The sequence below is a fragment of the Hippichthys cyanospilos genome, chromosome 4 (assembly GCF_059441005.1).
Source record: "Hippichthys cyanospilos isolate Australia breed blue-spotted pipefish chromosome 4, RoL_Hcya_1.0, whole genome shotgun sequence".
Lineage (NCBI taxonomy): Eukaryota > Metazoa > Chordata > Actinopteri > Syngnathiformes > Syngnathidae > Hippichthys > Hippichthys cyanospilos.
The window spans coordinates 7,083,713-7,104,301 of NC_142372.1; the positions used below are offsets into that span (position 1 = coordinate 7,083,713).

General features: G+C 40.0%; 1 protein-coding gene across 2 annotated transcripts in view; it reads right to left on the reverse strand.

The window, feature by feature from the left end:
• Positions 1-708: 708 nt before the first annotated feature.
• Positions 709-20,589, reverse strand: part of tox3 (TOX high mobility group box family member 3) — a 55,586-nt gene continuing 35,705 nt past the window's right edge. For both annotated transcript variants that reach the window (XM_088414018.1, XM_088414017.1), the window contains 5 exons: positions 15,129-15,380; positions 5,027-5,290; positions 4,710-4,940; positions 3,997-4,077; positions 709-3,917 (listed from right to left, as the gene is read on the reverse strand). In XM_088414018.1, the coding sequence (XP_088270144.1) occupies positions 3,159-3,917; positions 3,997-4,077; positions 4,710-4,940; positions 5,027-5,290; positions 15,129-15,380 (1,587 nt within the window). In that variant the 3' untranslated portion in view covers positions 709-3,158. The remainder of the gene's footprint in view (positions 3,918-3,996; positions 4,078-4,709; positions 4,941-5,026; positions 5,291-15,128; positions 15,381-20,589) is intronic.

Here is a 20,589-nt window from a genome sequence, read left to right on the forward strand (position 1 = left end):
GCGAGGAACTCTTCCATGCATTATTTATGGGGCCTCGGCTGTGAATCCGCTCGGAATAATAATAACAGCCATTTCCCAGAGGCTCATTATTGTGTGTTTTTAAAAAGCGTGCGTTCGGTCGTCATGGACACCGCAGCTCCATCTTCTCTCTCACTCTCGATCCTGCATTGACATTCAACTCACGCACCCTGGCTCTTTTAATTTTCATCACATCATAAGGCTTTTTTTTTTTTTTGCTCTCCTCTTCACTAATCATGGTGAAAGAAATTGGCCTTTTTATTTGATTCCCCCCCCACACATACTCTCTCACACACACTAACGGGAAAACAAATTAGAAACGTATTGAAGTCAGACTCAATTCACACCGCTGATTTGTAAGTTGAAATCCTCTCAGTTGCCTTTGGAAGAAATAAAAAGAAAAGGGCCATTTCTGGGCAGCCTATTGTGAAGATATGATAATTATTGTTTGCCAGCCCCCCCATGCCCACCCCCATCTCTCTCTCTTCCAAGCCTTGGGGACATGTTGGAAATGAAGCTGTTCTGAAGGCAGTATAAAGGAAAGAGGGGGTCGTGTTGTTATTATTATGATGAAGACAAGTAGCAGTTACACGCTGACCTTGTCCAGCAGGAAACACAAATGATGTCCATCAACGTGACGGAAAGGGACAACGTATTCAAGTTGGGTCAAATAAACACACTTTGGCCCCATTCACTTTCATCAGTGTGTTTATTTCAGTAGCTAACAAGAAGATAAAAGGCTTAATAACTCCTGAAACAAAAGAGATCCTGTCAAATAAATATTTGCGATTGATAGTTTAATTCTGAACACACACAAATATATAATACTTCATACAAAAAGAAAATTATGGCTACTGTCATATTAGATGCGATGGAATGTCTCTGGATGCATTGATGACTTGTCTACTTGTATGGCAAAGCGAAGGGAGAAAGAAAAACTGATTGTTGCTATTGTAACATAAAAAAAGTAGAAAAAGAGCAAAAATGCATTATGTGATATAGCAATCCACAGGTCATTTGAACAATGGTTTCATTAAAGCCTCGCATATTAAAACTTTACAACAAATGATATGAAAAATGTACAACATTTTCTTTTTTGTGTGTAACTTACTTTAGGGTCTACTGTACAACTGGCAAAAATACTTCCAATGCCTTTTTTTTACCTCTTAAATTAATTTTCAGTTGGCTTTGGCAGTGCAACAGCAGACTGGCTCTGCTTAATTTGCGTAATTTATTTATTTTTATTATTTTTTTTACGGTAAAAATACAGCACTCTCCTCCAAAGCGTCCATCTTGAGAAATGAATTATAAAATTTCCCCCTTTTAGTTAGACAAAAATAAAAGACACAATTTGTTTAAACAACTGATGTGATAAGTAATTGAGGATTGTATTTTCAATGAATGGGGGGGCAGTAGTAGCCCCGCCTTTACAAAACACATACAGCAGATTACAGCTACACTTGGACAACATGGTGACAGAAAAGTGATCTTTCAGGACTTTAAATGTCCCCCCAACCTGGGACCAGTCCGTTGAGAGTCCTGACTAATGTGAGTCCCTCCTATTCGTCCATTTGTTGTCATCTCCGGCCGTCATAAATAAAGCTTTAGCGTTAAATAAACTCAGTGACAGACGCATGGCGTACTCATTGACAATTGAAAGACACCACACGCAAACGAATACCGACACCCCCCTACTCACGAACATCAACCTCAGGTTATATTTTCGATACAAATGAGATGAAAGTTCCATTTTGTCTGACAAAATGTCTCTCAATTTTTGGAGCATCGTGGCCTCAACATTTCGAGAATCTCAAAGCAGAATAATGGCAAAAAATTCCTGGGATCATTTCTTCAGAGTTGTGACCTGAAAAGCTTTTTTAGATGTCGAACACAAAACAAAACATGCTGAAGAACCCCTAATGGAATGGCCAAGAGTGTCCCCAAGTCAAGATGTTCATTAAAATGTGTATTAGTATTTAGTAGTGATGTTTTCTTTTTTTAACTAACAAGTTAAGCTAAAAAAAAATAAAAAATACATCGTAATAAAGAATGCGTGAGTATCGATACCAGGTATCGGTACAAGACCTTATTTTGAAGTACTGTATCGTGCCTAGATACACCAATCCGACGTTTGTACCCCCTGTGGCGTTAGCCCGAGAAAAATGAAAGGACATTACACCACAACAAACAGACAATGACGCTTGCCTTCTGAGCATGCGTGAGATGTAATACCCCTCCATACCTATGGTGGCAGTAGTCACTCTTCCACATTGTTAGAAAAAGCCAACAGGAAAGGCTTTTTACAGAGACAAGACATAAAAAAGTCAAGAATGCATACCGCTATTTTTTTCACTCACAATGAAACTCTCTAGCATGGCTTTCTTCTGTTTATCGACCGATCTTTTAACAGTAATATCTTGCAATTCCAGTCTTTTGCACCATAGCGACAAGTCATGCTCTTCCGTCTTGCCAAACATTGTATGTTGAAACGCAGAGAGTGACAATGCGCAACGACACTACCTTCTTACCCCCTGCGCTGATTTGGTAGTCCAACGCCGAGTCGACATGTAAAACGCCCGCCAACGGCTCCGATGTTACGATGATACTTTAACCTTATCAGATGGAGCAGTCTGACTTCGGACTCTTCTCGATTTCCGACGTCGGATTGGTGTTTTTAGGTCTTAAGAAAACCAAAATTTAAAACTGACGACTACTACCTTCTCCACGGTACTTGGGGACTCTGCTGCAGCAGTTTGACACATCAGCAAATCAACGGAGTACGAGAGATATTGGTACTCAGTATCTGCGAGTACTCAAAAATGTCCTCGTATTGGTTTCAGTGTGAAAAAAAGTAGTATCGGACATCCCTAGTCGAAACGACGGAAAAATAACGATACAAAGACTTACGGATCGCAACTTGTTCGTAAGTTAGGGAGTGTCTGTAAATGCCATCCTAGCTTGGACGAACCCCATCAACCTCTCTCCCCTCACATTTCCATGTGAGTTCATATCCGTCTATAACAATGGACACCGGTTCTTCTTGGTAAAACATTCTAAATTGTGACACACTTGTTAAGTGCAACGCTGAAAAGCAACCTGGACCGATGCTTTTATTCAAATGTCCTTGGGAGGATTTTGGCTCAGAAAATGCTGACTTGGGAGAGGACCTGGGCGTGGGCCTGGATCTGAGAGGGGTGTTGCGGCGGCGGAGGGTTCTGCTGCTGGGAGGCCGGCTGGGGGCTGCCGAGCGAGGCGGAGCCCACGGAATGGGGCGTGCCCGGCGAGTGGTGCGGCGGGGAACACTGAGCCGGGTGTTGTTGGAGATGTTGGATTTGCTGCTGATGCATTTGCTGCTGCATTTGCATGTGCTGCATTTGTAAGTGCTGCTGCTGCTGCTGCTGCTGCTGTTGTTGTTGGTGCATGTGGTGCTGTTGGAGTTGTTGCTGGAGGTGATGCTGGAAGTGCTGATGCTGCATCTGTTGCTGGATCTGCTGGTGGTGCATCTGCTGCTGCTGCATCTGATGGTGCTGCAGGTGCTGCTGCATTTGCTGCTGCATGCTATGCTGCGGCTGCATGGGCGGGCTCATCTGCGAGACGGCTGCGGAATGCGCCATGGTACCGCCGGAGCCCATCTGGCCGAGCATTTGCGGCATCGCCGGGGACATGTTCTGGTGGGAAACGGTGACCGAGGTGACGATTTGGCTGCCCCCGAGTCTCATCTGCAGGGGCTTGGGTGCGATGGCTCGGGGCAGGGCTTGCTGAAGGGCCTGAGAGGCCGAGGGCATGGAGGGGTGCTGATTGAGGGGCGAGGGCAGAACCAGACCCGGGGAGAGGCTGGTCGAGGCCAAGGTCTGCTGCACAGAACGGATCGTCTGCGCCTCTGCGGATTCCGCCGCAGCCTGGACAGACAAAGGGCAAATGAATCAAGCGAGGTTTCGCAAAGCAATCGTTTTTAAGATAGAGAGAGAAATATCTGACCTTGGAGACCAGACTAGCACGGTATGCAGCCAGGGCCTTTAAGTACTCTTTCTTGGCAGCCTCTGTTTTGCTTTTGTAAACCTGCAATGACGTAACAAAGATAAATGAGCAACGAGATTCGGATGGAGCAGGTACACTAAAACTCTGTTTCTACCAAGCAGTATAGTCACTCACGCTCCTAAAACCTAAAACCCATACTGTCTATTCAAAAAAAAATATTTTTTTTTAGCTCAACACTTCACTGCTACACATTTATGAAGATGCATACCGCTGGTTGTGAAGTACTGTGGAGCAACAGAAAGAAAAAGGTGCTGTTCAAAGAAAGAACTGTCTTTGAGAAGAACCAAGTAGCCCTAAAAAGTATTTGCTCAGGATCACATACAAAAAAAAAGTTCTTTAAAATTTCTTCAAACAATTTCTTCAAGAATGAGTGCTCTAGAGGAAAATGACTTTGAGAAGAAAGAAATGGTTCTTGAAACAGTTTCTGAAAATAATACTTTTTTTTAAGAAAAACTTGGTTCCTAGAGACTTTATTGGCAACAAACCAGAAAAACTCTTTGAGAAAGAAACAACTAAATCTTAACTAAAGAGTCTTTGAGAAAAAAAAACAACAGAACCTTAAATGCACTGTGTACAGTAAACTATAAGTCTGAAATACAGAGCAAGATTTGTTTCTCCAAAAATGACACGCCTTCACAATCAGTTGGACGTACCTGTTTCTGCTCCTCCCCAAGTCCGTCCCACATGGATGCCACAATCTTGGACACTTCACCAAAAGTGGCGTTGGGGTTCTGACCCTTGATAGCGGCCTGTGTGTCTCGGAAAAACAGGGCATATGCCGACACCGGTTTTTGAGGCTCGTTTGGATCCTTCTTCTTCTTCTTTTTGGGCGTCTTGGGCTTTTTCGTAGGATCGACGGGTGCTGGTCGCTTTTCACCAACCACCTGCAATGATGGAGAATGCCTCATATATATATATGTATATATTTATATATAGAGGCTTTTTAACAGACATCTAATGACTTCCTCACCCTGTTGCTCTCATCCTGATCATCTTCGTTGATGGAGCTGGAAGGTGACGGTGTGGCGGACTTGCTGGCCGGTGGGGATGGCGAAGTGTGGGCAATGTTGGCTCCGCCCATGTTCAGGTTCAGCTGGGTGTTCAGATGCGACTGGTTGATGGTGGTCAGCTGATTCCGCGAGATCATAGCGCTGGGGCCATTTATGTTAGCAATGGACTTCATCAGCATGGCTGGGTTAGCTGTGTACTGGCGGATATGGGCCGGTCCAACATTCTGTGAGAGAAATATCAGAACATAGGGGGAACGGTTAATAATCGGAATTCATTATCGATCCTCTTTTCCCTAGTAGCAAATAATATTGTTTGTGAAAAATTCTAAAGCCGGGCAGCGCACAAAAGGTGCTATTTGCCCCATGCGTGAATGGTTCCTGAGTGCAGGTGGCGCTGTTTCCTGCACAAGAGCCATCGATGAAATGTGAGATGGCGAAATACCGAATATCGTTGACGAGTGAGCGCCGATAGCACCTCTTGTGCGCAAAGTTTAAAGGCATAAACACAATTAGAGTCATAATTTTGTAAAAACCATCCTAGAGAGCAGTGGTCCTTTTTGGGGTTTGGTGAATCGTTCTCAGAGGTTCGGCGTAGCGTCTACTGCGTAGATCAAGACACACCCGATTAATTGTGTCAATTCATGATGACACGCCATCACTGGCTGCAGATGATCACTTTACGTTGCTTGGCCCTTCAGTGCAGTTCATTTTGCACATCTGTTGTATGACTATGTCATGAATATTTAATTTTTCCGAATGAAGGGTTCGGTGAATACGCATATGAAACTGGTGACGTTCAGTACTTAAAAAAAATTAAGAAGCACTTCAATAGAAGTCACACTTTCCTCTTTTAAAGGTCATCCCAAAAGAACCATTCCTTTTTTTAAGGGAAGATTATTTGGATCCGGAAAGAGCCTTTGGATGGTACGTTCTGAGAAGATTCCATATATTCAACCAGAAGTAAAATGTAGACAGGTTCTGAAAAGAATTCTTTGAGCTTTAAAATGGCAAAACTGGGTCTTGTTAGTTTGAGAAGTATCTACAGATTCCTGAAGGGTCTTTGAGCCTGAACAACCGGGTCTTGCCTGAGTCTTTGAGTTCTTGAAAGTGCCTTATGTAAGGTGTGTGCTTGCACAGGTTAGAATTGATTGCAGCTCAGATGCAACCAGCCACTTTCCCGAAAGGCTGCCGGATCAGAGAGCTGACATGGAACAGAGGAGAAGATGTGAGCACAACGCAAGAGGGTGATTTGTTCCCTCTGACTGAGTCCATCTGGTATTCAGCGGCACAAACTCAATCTCCACCTAAATCAACACATCATAAAGCAACGCATGAGGGTCTCTAACTCGCCCATCTTGCAGAAATGTTGTAACACCTTTTAAGGACACAACGTATTGTTGTGACTTCTCTTATCATGAACGCAATCTGCGGAGCGATGGAAGGTGTCCGTTTACAGGAAAACGCTGTGGAAAAAAAAGGGTTTTGTTTTCTCCCAAATAAAATAAATATCCACACACAAGCTTGTGAGCATATTTGCAAAGGCACCTCATTTCCAAGTGCTTTTGTCATTACCGAAAACATGACGGGTTGCCGTTTGCGCCGTAAAAAGACGCATGCTGAGCTCATTAGTCGCGGCCATCTGTATGGCAATGATGCAGGCCGGGCAATGGGCCGTTGCGCCGTTTGTTTGGAATATGCTGATTACTTCAAAATGCTCCGAAAACATTTAGGGTGTTTTTTTTTGTTTGTTTGTTTTTAATCCAGTACGGTGGAATCTCGAAAATCTCGCGGTTAGGACTTGAAGTTTGAATTGTAACGTTTTGAATTATTTAAATATGTTTATGAGAGTTTTCCAATTGTTTAATGAAAAATAAACTTCATTTTATCTAAGTTTATTTTACTCCTACTTTTTTGATTAACAAAAATAAAAAAAATAAACAAGTGAAAAGATGAATTATTACATTTTTATTTACTAATTTTAGAAAAAAATGCAAAAGCTTGAAAATAAAGTAAAATTTATCGTGAATGGAATTAAAAATTCTAATTGTGAATTTACTAGTACCTGAGCCAAGGTAAGAAAATTTCACTCTCGAAAATAAATTAATCACCAGCAACTGGGACAACATTGTTGATATATGGTGCAATATGTACTATTTTTTTCTTCTACGGTTGTCACCACATCTTATTGGGATTACAGGAAAAAAAGAACACTTTTAAATATATTTTAAAGTGATAAAAGCGTGCCAACGCTTATATTAAGGCTCACCCTATAAAACAGGCTTTGTGAAATATGGTTCAAAACAGTTTGGTGAAACAAAACCCAATTAGGGTCAACAAGTGACCAACTTTCTTTCTGTGGTAATTTTGTATATAACGGCAACATTTTCTGAGAGGAAGGTCACATTGACCGAGGAAACTGATTTGAACTTTAAGTGACAAAAGCGTACGGGCACTTATTTTAAGGCTTACACTAGAAAACATGCTTTGTGAAATATGGTTCAAAACAACAAATGCAGGGAACTGAAATGGAATCAACTCATAATGATAAGCTCACCGTTCCCTCGAGCACGTATGATTGGACCACTGCGGGTGAGAGCCGCTCGCCGCCTTTCGTTTGCATTTTGATTGCGCTATCGTCACCACTCCCGACTAGATGTTTTGATAGATGTCTTAAATCTGCAAATAAGTCCTTATCTCCGGCTCTCAGCAGCCTAACAAGCCGCAATGTTTGTGATCAATAAATTTTAATTCACTTTGTTATTTTCCTCACATAACGTAATGACGAATTTCTGTTACAGGATGAAAGCAATAAAATGAAAGCCATCTTTTTGGGCTCGGTGACACTCGTTGCACGATGTTCTTTGGACATAGATATCAGAAAAATAAAATAGAAAAGCATACTTGATGGAGAGTTTATGAACAGTGGTGGCGTGTGCTAAGCTGTAAGAGCACTGAAAAGAATGTTAACAAGTTCAATTTCCATTCAATCAATGGGCAGAGCTCTTGGAAATGTTCTGTGGCAGCAGAGGGCTAAAAATCATCTATATGGTAATTATGGGTGGATGAATCCCCCAGTAACTTTCGCCAGCATGAAAGGTCATTCCTATTAAAGATAGTTTATCAGCGTTCTGCACATATTCCTTTACTGGGCTTCTAAATGGCGACATCATTTTTATTTTTAAAACACACACACACACATGCATGCACACGTACACATTCACAAGCACGTATATACCCCCCCCCCCCCCCCCCCCCCCTTTCCATTTTCAACAACTGTGCTTAAGCCAAATGAGAAAAATGCAATTGTGAGTACTGGTTAAAGGCTACAATACAGGGGTGGGGGCATTTCAGTCTTCCCAGGGCAGACAATATTTATAAAAAAAAAATATGAGGTATCAATCAAGAATAATGAATTATTATTGCATGAATAACTGTATAAATGGCATCGACACTGCCTAGGGCAAGCAATCCTGAGTTGAATGGCCCAATGATTACCGGTACTCAGAAAAGAAAAGGAAAAAAAAAAATATATATATATATATATATATATATATATATATATATATATATATATATATATATATATATATATATATATATATATATATATATATGTGTGTGTGTATCTGATGCGATTTCACAAAGCCAGGCTTATATCGCGAGGATTAGTTATGAGTTACATGAATTTTCGACAGTGCTATCTGCCAAAAGGTTCAAATTGTAGTTGAAGTGATTGAAAATAAGGTAGCCGATTCAAACCACTGAAAGATAAATAAGCCAAATTTATCGCAAAACATTGGATGTCAATTTGGCGCTATTGATCTTGCTATAACTGCATCATTTTTTCACATTTCTCCATGTATTCAATACCATTTTAAAGGGAATTAAGTGTCGAATTACAACATATCAATATCCTCAAACTTCTCCAAAAAATCCAAAAAACCATGAATTTTCTTAATAATAAAAAATAATTTCCATGCTGTCAGCCACAACATGGAAAAGGACATAATAAAAGGACAAAAGTGACCTGGCAACTTCCAACCTTCTGGTGCAGCTTTAGAAACCATTTCGAGCTGTCTGTAAAAAGCAATACTTTTCAGCCTATTTTCCGTAGTGCTGTTGTGTCATTCTCCTAAATTACACCCGTCAACTATCCACTCCCCCTAATCTTTCAGATGCATTATGGCCATTTAAACATTTTATTGTTATTCTGTAGTAAATCACAGAATCAATCACACAGAAGGTCAGGCCGAGACTTCATTACAAGTATTGGCCGGCCGCATGATTATCTATCATTTCTGGCCGTGCCAATGCGTCACACGGGCTCTCCATCAAGAGAACCAAAGAAGGAAAAAAAAAAAAAAAATGCACTCTTTGAAATTGATGTACAGCCCGTGTCAGAGCCTCGCGTTGGGTTGATGTGATGCTTTCTGTAACAATGCTTTTGGTTGACTAGCGAATAGCAAAGCTATTACATTGTTTACTTGGCCTCACGAAACAGAAGAAAAAGCATTTTTGATGCTGTTATAGAACTAGAAAAAACAAAAATCTTACGTTGTAGCCATTCTAAAAGAAAGAGTCATATTGGGTTAGATGAAAGAAATGTATTTTTGAACAAAAAAATACATGAGTGGGGAGGTGCTCCAGGAACATGGGATACTGGATCCCCTGATACGGGCGGTTCGGTCCTTAACATAAGGTCAGAATTTGGTCTGTATTGCCCGCAGTAAGTCAGTTTGTCCTGCAGTGAGGGTTGGACTCCGCCAAGTCTGCCCTTTGTTACCTTTGTAGCCCTAACCCATAATTGATGCTTGACAGGCTTACAGTGAGGATAAAAAAAAAAGGCATCGCCATGGCAACACCAATTTAACACACACTCAAAAACTGTAGAACTGGCGAACCAGCGTGGGCATACGTCATGCTATGTTAGCATTGCTGCTAATGTTGTGGGAATGATTCCGTGCCTTGGATTGTTCCTCTCTTGACAGGTGATCATGCTAGCATGTTTCTCTACTTATGACACTAAATTCCAGATTTCCTGTGACCCTGAACAGGGTAATCGGTCTGGAACACGAACGGGTGGATGGACATGACAGTGGTACAGTGGAGATTTCATTACAAGACAACTTCTGTATGTTTGTAATCCAATCGTGAAAGGACACACTGAGGTCATTTTCTCCATGTCCTTGCACATGTCATGACACGGCGAAGGCACCAGGTGTTCTTTGGAAATGGAAGCCCGGGACCCTCGCTGCGCGACGGGCATGGGTGCACAAATTGTGAATAAAGCGAACTGGCAAGCTGTACGCTCCAGTAACATTAGGTTGGAGCACAAACAAGGTGAAGTGAAGACACTAGAAAATGGAAAATGAGAGTTTCGAGAATAAATGAAGACTTTGCATTCGTGTTGCGTTGGCCCTATCAAGGTGAACAATTTGTAAGATCTTGGCTGCGCATGAGGAATGAGGAATTAGCGGAACACATGGCAATGATAGTGAAACTTTTGCAAATCAGGTCAGGTACATTCTCAGGCTGCCTTTCATATGAGTTCTTTTAAGAAAGAAAAAAAAAACGTTTTTTTTTTTTTTTTCTGAGTCGTCTTGATAGTTACCTTCACAAAATACTGCCAATGACTCCAGTTCTCTGCAACATATTTAACTGTGAATATTACGTTCGTCTGCAAAGACGTGTTTTATTTAATTTTAAAAGACATAAAATCATTTTCACACTAAAAAAAAAGCATGAACAGATAAACAAACATGCTTTCATGTACAGTATTACGGTTTGACAATAAGCATATATAAATTAACATTACTTACTTAGCTTACTTGCAACAATAGAGTATTTTGGTATTCGGCAAGCAAGTATTCAGATGAAAAAAAATAAATAAACACATTTTCTCTTAATTGTGAATGAGCAACTTTTACATTTTTTTCATGAATAACATTTTTCACAGAAATTTCAAACTATGCATAGCAGCACCTTATTTTTCCCTTGAACAAAATCTCCCTGCCTAAATGTTGGTCTATATGTTTCACACACGTTTAAGTCAGCTGACTTTGGAGGTATAGTATCACAGGTCCCTTTCACACTCCTTGTAAAAGTCTGCCTTTTTTCATAATTTCTTTCCTAGTGTTGCTGTTCTATATGAGTCGCACTGACACGTAATTGAGACATATTTAGTCTGGCGGTTGCCTTCAGAGGTAACGAATATGAGAAGTCTCTTTTACACTGCCTGTAATGCTTAATTTTTTTCTGTGCCAGTTTTCTATATAAACATTTACATAGAAATGCCGTACGGAGACAATCCAACAACTGTTCACCTTCAGAATAAGAATAAGAAGCTCTTTTCACGCTGCCGCTAAAAGCTGTCATTGTTCCTTCTTTACCGTATCACTATTGGGTATACAGCGCTGACATAAAATGGCAGAGAAAGCCAACCCTGCTTTTATCTATGAATGCAGCATCAGATGCATTTGTGTCATAAGCTTCTTTTGGCAAGTTGCCATTTTTCTGCCTTTTAATGCTATTCTGTGTAAACAACATTCACACAACACAAACGCAGAACTTCAAGGTAGTATCAGAACCACGACAAAGGCGAGATGCCATCGCGGGGATAGAAATTGTAGCTGTCTGACAAGTATTCTATATGTTATCAACATTTTTTCCTGTGATGTACCCCCTGTGAATTATCTTTTCAGCCAAGTACCTCTAAACCTGTGCAAAGCATTTTGGGGTGAAAAAAAAAATAAAAATACAAGACTTAAAACATGCCATCAGTGAATGATTTATTAAACTTTAGACCCTTTCAAAATTCATTTGTATTGATCCACAAAAAATAATCAACAAAGAGTCCTCTTTTAGATCTGTTATCAAAAAGAAATAACTTAATTATTAATAAATAATTAATATAAAGTGTGAGACCTGTTCTAAAGAAAAAATGATAAATAAATATTTCTCCACAGAAAAATATTAAACATAACGCGTCCTGTTTAATGGTTACAGTAGAGATGTGTTCACAAAAATGAATCATTAACTTGACAGGTAACGAGAGGTGGCACAAGTTGGGTCAAACCATTCTAGAACGTGGGAGAATCTGTTCTGTTTTTGTATGAAATTGAATAACCTACTGAACATAAAATTTGTTTTATGAACTTATATTTTCCTGAAACAATTAACTAATTCAATCATTATTTTTTGAATGAATTTTTGCACGTTCGTTTGTTTTATTTACAATTTCGAGTACCCCTTAAAGTTCCTTGAAGAACCCCCAGGGGTACTTGTACTACCAATTTAGAACCACTGATCTAATGACTTGATAGTAAAATGCAGTGCCCCTGCCCCTGCAGTGTGAAAGAGTACAAAGTTTCAATAATAAGCCTACTCAATTGATTCCACTGTCCATCACAGGAAAGGCAAAAATGTCCTCTTTTGAGCACACTAGGACTAAGTAGGGTAGTTCCAACGAGTCAAAAAAATATAGAGCTATATAGTTTTTTTTCCCCCCCGGAAATGCAATTTTGTGTAATTTAAGAACTTAAGTGAGCAGAAGGCAAACAAGACAAATGAGAAATGTAATTGTAATATTGTGCTGTTTATTTGTTGGCCCCGGGGGCCATAACAAAGAAGTGAGCTTGTAATCATGTACATAAGCTTGTCATTCCATTATCAGCGTGCTGACAACAATGACAAAACACCCCTCTCAGGCCCTCGTAAATCACTGTCTCCAAACTGAGAACAGCACTTATCTCGTTTCAAAAGTTACCTCTAGGAGATTAAAAAAAGAAATTCAGGTGAAAGGAGTGACGATACCCATTGTGGCAAGGCTTTTGGGGAATCAGTCCCATTTTAGTCGAAAATGAAGGACCATCGCAATTTTTTTCCCCTGCGGCAGAATGTGCGATGGCCGATAACGAGCGGCAGCCTACTTTCTCAGCTTTGAAATAAGAGTCCAATCAGACACATGAGCCATGCAAATGGTCTTAAAGGAGGAATAAACGCCGGAGAATCAAAATCTAATCCTCCAGCAAGTCGTGAGAACGGTCCGGAATGTAATTGTGTCAAGGTTCCTCCAGATGTACCGAGCTTAACTGACCGTGAAATGAAAATTCTTTAGGCACAAGCCTTGTGGGGCCCTCACTTACTGTACGGGATGTTTTAAAAAAGCAGCAATTATCTTGTGGGCCCCGGAGCACGGAGGCAGGGAAAAGGAGCTGTTAAGAGTTTATAGCCCTTCTCCCCTTATGGAATGTAAATAAATGCAGTGGACCAGGAAAAATATGGCTCCAAAGTCAAACAATGCTTCAAACTGTCAAATGTTGAGGACTTTAGCATCTCGTGGGTTTGTCTTTTTTTTTCTGTGAGTTCATTATAGAAGGGGTTTTCTCAGTTTGGTCAATGTGACGGTCCCAAGCTGAGCCATGATTGGTCCAGAGTCCTAAGAAGCTGTGATGTCATTTTCAGTCGAAAACTGTCATCTGGATTTTGCTGCTTAATTCATATTCCGTTAACACAATATAAATCGGAATATCGTGATTAGACTAGTAGGGCTGCACAGAACATATTGTGAGGAAAAATATTGGCTCGACTTTCCCTTTAAAAGCAGTGAGACTCAACGAATGTGCGCCGATCTGTATACGCTTCCCTTCAACCCATTCCTGATATTTACTTCAAGGATAGGCATTAAAATGGTTCGCGGCACCTCAATATCATCATTATCTGGACCAATCATGCTTTTGTCCTTTCGCTTCTACTCCGCTAAATGAATCTGTCGTTTTCTTCTGATAGACAAGCAGCCATCCAGTTGACATTTCCATTTTTCCTCCTCAGTGCTCCTACCTGCCGTGGCATTTAAGAACACCTTTTCCAACCGGAGAGAACAATCTCACACGCCTGCCCGCTGCTCTGCAATGGACCATCTCATGTCAGGTAAAAGCTTGTATGAAACAATAGTGAGGTTTAGCTCACCTCAAACTATCCCGAGTTATGCCTTCAGCTTACAGAACAATGGCTTAAAAAGTGAAAAGAGCTTACCCTTAGCACAGGGATGTCAAAATCAAATGGACAGGAGGGCAAAATGAAAAAAATCAACTACAAGCCTGCACTGATTGAAAGAAAAAAGCAATATAAAAAAAACTGTTCACTACTTTTTTTTAACAGCTTTTATACACGCTAAAACGTTGTCTAAGTAGAAAAAAACCCAAGTGCATCAAAGTGCCTGAAAAAAAGATGCCAATCCTTTTATCACAATTACACTTCACATGGCAAAAACAAATCCTTTACCCCCCCGGCATCGCCTCGCGCCCCCCCAGAGTGGGCCCGCCCCACTATTTCAGAAAAAATACCATAGGATATGCACATATGCAAATCAATGCCCAGTAGCATCATGGGGGAAAAATGTTCTTTTTTTGCATTAAAGTATGTTCCAAATTATTCACAAGTATTTTCAAACATATTTACAAATATGTTCAAACACATTTGCAAGTAGGATGAAACATATAAGGCGCACTATAAGGCGCACCTAAAAGCCTTTTTTTTTTTTTTTTTAAAAAGCTGATGGCGCACCTTATAATCAGGTGTGCCTTATACTGTATATGGATCAATATTGAGATTGGGATTCGTAGATGGGGAATGAACTGATAAAGTAAGCTTTACCTGTTTCTTTTGTGTTTTTAAAGTTGAACAAATTTGGTCATACTGACATTAAGTTATGCTATTGAGAGTTATTATTTGAGTTATCATTGTTATTACTTTGAGTATTACTATAATTGTGATTGTAGAAGTTTTAAAACATGTCATTAATTGAGGGTGCGCCTTATAATCCAGTGCGCCTTATATATGGAAAAAGTTTTAAACTATGTCATTAATTGAGGGTGCGCCTTTTAAGCCGGTGCGCCTTATAGTGTGGAAAATACGGTATTTGAATGTATGTATGCCAGTCAAAAATGTTTCTTCCACATTGGCAGATCCACGTTTTTACACCAAAGACTTTACTTGATGAAACAGTATTTTCAGTGTGCTGTTCTTGTGGACCCATAGAACTTGAAAGACCGTTACACTCACCGCCTGTTGTCCGTTGCTGATGGCCATCCCTTCCTGGTCCATCATGTTGCGCGAGATTGTGATGGAGGGCAGATCCAAACTCTGAGGGGGGAACTGAGGGATCAGTGAGCTCCTGTGCTGGGCCGGAGGCTCCGGCAAAGCGTGGAAAGGAGAGTCCCCATCAGAGAAGCCCAGTCCAGACTCCATTTCCGGCGGAGGTGTGATGGGAGGAATCTCAAACTCCTCGTCCCCGAGACTGGGTGTGTGAAAGGTCTACAAGGAAGTTGGGGAAAGAAAACATTAGTATATCTGACTCAAGCTGTTTGAGCTTTTCAGAGATGTCATACACTTGTATTCTAAGTGCACTAAAATATAGTATTTCCCAAAGATATATCTGTCAAAAGTATGTCTAAAGTTAAAAAAAAAAAAAAATCAAGTGGCAGTCACAAGAGAGCGAGAGGATATTCGATAAAAGCACTTAATCTTCAGGATGCAAGATGTTGGGGTGAAGCACTCTGAAAATACACGTCACAGACTAGCTGGCTTTTTAAAAACATTTTCAAAGATGATTACACTCGGCCAGGAGTATTTCTTTTTTGTTCCCCTCGCTTGCACCCTTAAATCTGCTCATCAAACAGCCTAATCCTTCTGCCTTTGGAATTAAAGCTTTCCGACACGCTTAATTTGCTTACGCGCCTTCTCCGAGATGGGAATGTTCACACACTTAGGTCTTGTTTTTATGTGCGATGTTGCATTACGGAATGGAGGTAATATTCATCAGCTCACAATAACCGCATGAGCGTGGTGTCAAAGGTGATTCTTCAAAATAACGATGGATTGAGAAGCTCAAACTTATTTTAACACATGTATCATGTTTGCAAATTGATGGAATTGGGATCACTTGACATGACTATAATTGGAAGCCAAAATAAGGCATTTATCATAATCATGAAGGTCTCCTTCAAACACTTTGATTTTTAAAGAACTGAGATGACGCGATCACAACCTTGCAGCATTTTGCCAGAATTAAAACCCTGAAAATTTAGAGACATAATTTCTGGCATAAAGAGCAGAAAGGTACCAATGGAGCCTCAGATGTGGGACAAAATATTGTGATGATATAGTGAATTGTATTAATACAAAATTTCCAGTTCTTTGGATTCCTGATCTTGAGGAACAAAAGAAAAACTGCAGTACTCGGCTTCAACCAGCAGAGGTGCAATTGATTCACTTGCAACTAGTTATCCAACTGAAGAAGTAACAAAGTAGGCAGTATGAAGATTAAATTAGATCGGTTGAGCTGTTTAACCCAAATACGGAATATTTTTTAACTTGAAATGTTTGATATCTTACTCATTTGCTTTGTTTAAGGGTAGCTATTTTTAATTCATGCCTATCCCTAAAAGAAATTGTACCATAAGTGTGTTTTCGCAAGACACTCTGTTATGATGGTTGCGTGTCTGCTAAAAGCATGAAATTACGTTTATCGTTGACAAAATATTGTCATGGTTTTGTATGTCACTAACTGTATTGTCACTAAAGACATCTAAATCAGCACCAGTAACCAATAACCACACAGGGACAGAAACAGTTAATACAATTTTCATCCAGAAAACAACACTAGTTCACCTTCAGTTCACAGGGAGCTAAGGTCCAATTTGTCAAAATGCCAGCGCTGTCAGCCTGATTACAAGCACTTTCAGTAAGAACTGCTCACGATGAGGCTCTCCGCTGTCATGAGCCTTAGTCCACTCGAAAAGTCCCAGTGATGCCAAAATGCCAATGAAAATATAAAAACGTGTCCAAAAGTTAATAAACTAAACTGCCACAAGTCAAGCAGGGGGGAAAGCTCCAGAGATCTTCCATCTTCGCCGTCTCCATTCATCTTTTTTGACTTCCCCTGCTGAGTTGGGTCAAGCTGCATGCTGGCGTAGAGACCTTGTGGTCCTGGTCTCATCTGTATTATGTAATGTAGCAATTTAGAGTTACTCTGACAGCAAAGTGAGAAAAAACGAGCGGAAGACGAAGCTTTGGGCATAAAGCTTAATGGTAATACAGTAGTAGTATTAAGCCGGTTTATGGAAGTTTTTTTGTATTTCAACAAACAGGTCTAGCGTAGGTCTTAGTGTTCTCAAATGAGGTTACGTACGCCCTGGGGGTACGTGAAGGCACTTCAGAAAGAGAGATCTTAACATGCTTTCTTTAGGTATCAGGAAATCTAATTAAATATTTTTTTAATGCCATGGCAAGGACATTTTTCTGGTCAAAATAAGAGAAAATTAATTGGAATATATGTGGTGTAGTGAATACTTTGCAAAACGTGATGTGACCTCATCTTAAGTTTTATACTGATTCACATTATCATTAGTAATGCAAAGTTAGTAAGGCCTAAGCCGACAAGCCAGAAAAAAACCCAATCATGTTTCATGATCTAGCTTCAAGAATTGCTAAATAAAATACATTTAGGGCTATAACTGAAATGATGTTACATATTTTAATAAATCAGGCAGGATGGCACATTACTTTGTTTAGAGTCTCTTTTTTTTTAATCCTTAAATGGTTTTCCTCGGTTAGGGTAGGTATTTAGCTGAAAAACATATTGAATAAAAATCTTGATAACCACTAGCACAATATGAGGTGTGTAAATGCCTGTTTGCCAAATGATGACATAGACTCATCTCTTTTAAGATGAGAAAAATAACTAATAATAAAATAAAGTTCACAATCAGGCTCTTTGTTAGTAGAAGTTAATGTTGTTGTGGAGATCAGTCTTGGTCTCAAGACCTCAAGGCCAACTATGACTAATGCAGTGACCAGTGAAAGATTTTTTTAATATATACTGTAGAAGGGAAGCCACAAATGTGTTTGTTTGTTCTTTTTTGGGAATGATTTTCTTTGGTATACAGTATTGCGATCTTGGTCTAGTCTTGGTCTTGAACTCCAAAACTATTGGTCTTAACTCAATACTATCTTGTCTTGCTAATTTCCCGATGGTGTGGTTTTAACAAAATATGTTACTGCAGCTGCTGTTAGTCAGGTTTTTTTTTTTTTTTTTAGATTTTCGATAGTCCCGTCCGACATAGTGTTTCAAGGTGGCAAACAGCGCCGGGCGAATAAAAATTAGTTTGTACAGCAGCATTAAAGTACTTTACAACCAGAATCGACCCTCAACTACCGCTGCACTTACTGTTTTTCAATGCCTTTTTTGAGCAGATCCAGAACTTGGAGCCCAACAAACAGGAAGAACGTTGCCATGGTTAGCCCATCTAAAAGGGGACTAGACTCCCACTCATCTATCATTGCTGGTTTAATTTTTAATGAACAACAAGGAAGTTAATGACATGCAGTGATGGAAACAGGCACCGGTATCATTGCTGGGCCATCTCCTCTGCATGTTAATAATGATACAAATTAACATATGCACCAGAGGCCTTCAGTGCGGTCAGATCTCATTTGGAAAAAGGGGATGGGTTGAGATATGTCTCCTGTCCATGAGGAAAGACCTGCTTTGGAGTGTGTGGGTTGGGGGTGTCAGATGGTAGCGGTTGTTGCAAGGTGTCACGGTGTTGCTAACATAGCCGTGAGTCATTTCCAGTAAAGCCAAGATAATTCCACACCAGGAGTGGCTTAGAGGAAGCTGTGATGGAAGATTAAGAAACGCACAGTCAAATTTCTTTTCAACGCCGTTGTGTTTATGCATTCAAACCATTCTGGAAAGCTCAGCTGAGCCACGTGCCAAAACAACTTCTGGCATGAAATGGAAGTGCATGTTCATGTTGATGAGTGGACCGCATTGGCAGTCATTACAGTGCATGAGATGTGCCTAGCATGGGCATTCTTGGGCTTGAGGACAGAAAAGGATACTTAGGGGCCCTCATTCACCAAACAGTGCGCAATATTGTTTCTAAAAGTGTACATATACAAAAACGTCTAAAGAAAATAGAAAAAAGTTATGCACAAACGATGAATACAAAATTTACATTTCAACTGAATTAAAATCAGTGTAAATTATTTATCGTTTTTGTTGTCTAAATAGTTTCTATGGGATACTTTATTCAATCGAATACATTTTAAATAAATGTTTCTTGATTATGTTACGCAATGACAATTGATTAAAGATGTAATCAACCAGAATGGCTGGTGAAAATTGACATATTTTTTCGAGTCTAAAAACAACATTTTGTTTATCATTGCAATAATGGACATATGAAATAAGCAGCACTGGAGCAGACAGACTATTAAACTTGATTAATTTAGTTGCAAATCATTTGCTTGTTTGTAATGGGTGTTAGTCCCTTTGATCTCCTATTTAGCAGATAAACCGCATGCTCTTTTGGGTTCAGGTCTGGTGATTGATTTGGATAGCGGCACGCCTCGTATTCATCCTTTGAAACGGAAATGTTTTTTAGTGACGGCGAAAATGAAGGAACTAAATGTTCTAATACTTTTGAAGTCGAGTGCATGGGTTACACCTCGCGAGAGCACACGGTTTTGTTTGGTGCAGGATTTATTCCCATGTTTTGACCTTGTACACTATCAGCTTTAGAAATTGTTTACCGTTTTCTTTAAACCTAACTGACCTCACTGTGAACAAAATATGATTGGTCCACATATAATGCACATTGTTTGAAAAGCAATAAGAAGATTACAACAATGCTTACAGAAACAAATGTAAAAACCAGAAGGTTGAATTGTTATCGGCGGATTGTCTCCTGCGAGGCTTGTTTTGTTTTTTATCTGAGTGCCATCAGGCAGCTCTTTCAGGGGGAGAGAACAAAAAGCTTTTCAGGCAGTACTCCCCAGCCCTTCAATAACTGTACTAATGTGATTCACAGATGCAATAACCAAGACATGTTGAAGGCAGCAGCATGTAATTACTGAATGTAGCCGGCCCGCGAATCAATGGCAGGCAGGATTAAGGATCCAGTTTCAAATCACCAGACGTCCAGAGTGCAACTGCTCAAATGACAACATCAGCCACCGAAAGCCCTAATCAACATCATTTCAAATTTGTAGTCCATTTCTACATATTTATAGTTCATTAGATGTCTCTAATGTGATTGGCTAAGTAAAGCGATACATCTGAGTGGAAGACAATCTTACTGGACTGTATCTTTTACTCCGAGGGAGGCAGTCAGAGCTTTTTACCGACGAGGATGTATGCTTTAGCGGGCGCAACCGGGTCATCTTATCTCATCCTCTAAGTGCATCAGGTAAATGATACACCGGCCATCAAAACGCCACAGTGGAGACGAAATCGCTCTAAATATAGGCACTTCATTGGCAACCTATCACGTTAGGATGGAAAGCTTTATTAGCTGTACCTCAAATAAACACCGCCAATTTTCCATCAGGAGGGAAAAAAACAATCGTAGATCTTAGTGTATATATGCTTAAGGAATGGAACCATTTGAAAACTCTTGCTAACAGCAGCACTTAAACAGTCTTTTATAAGTGATTAAATTTATTGGTTTGTACCGGA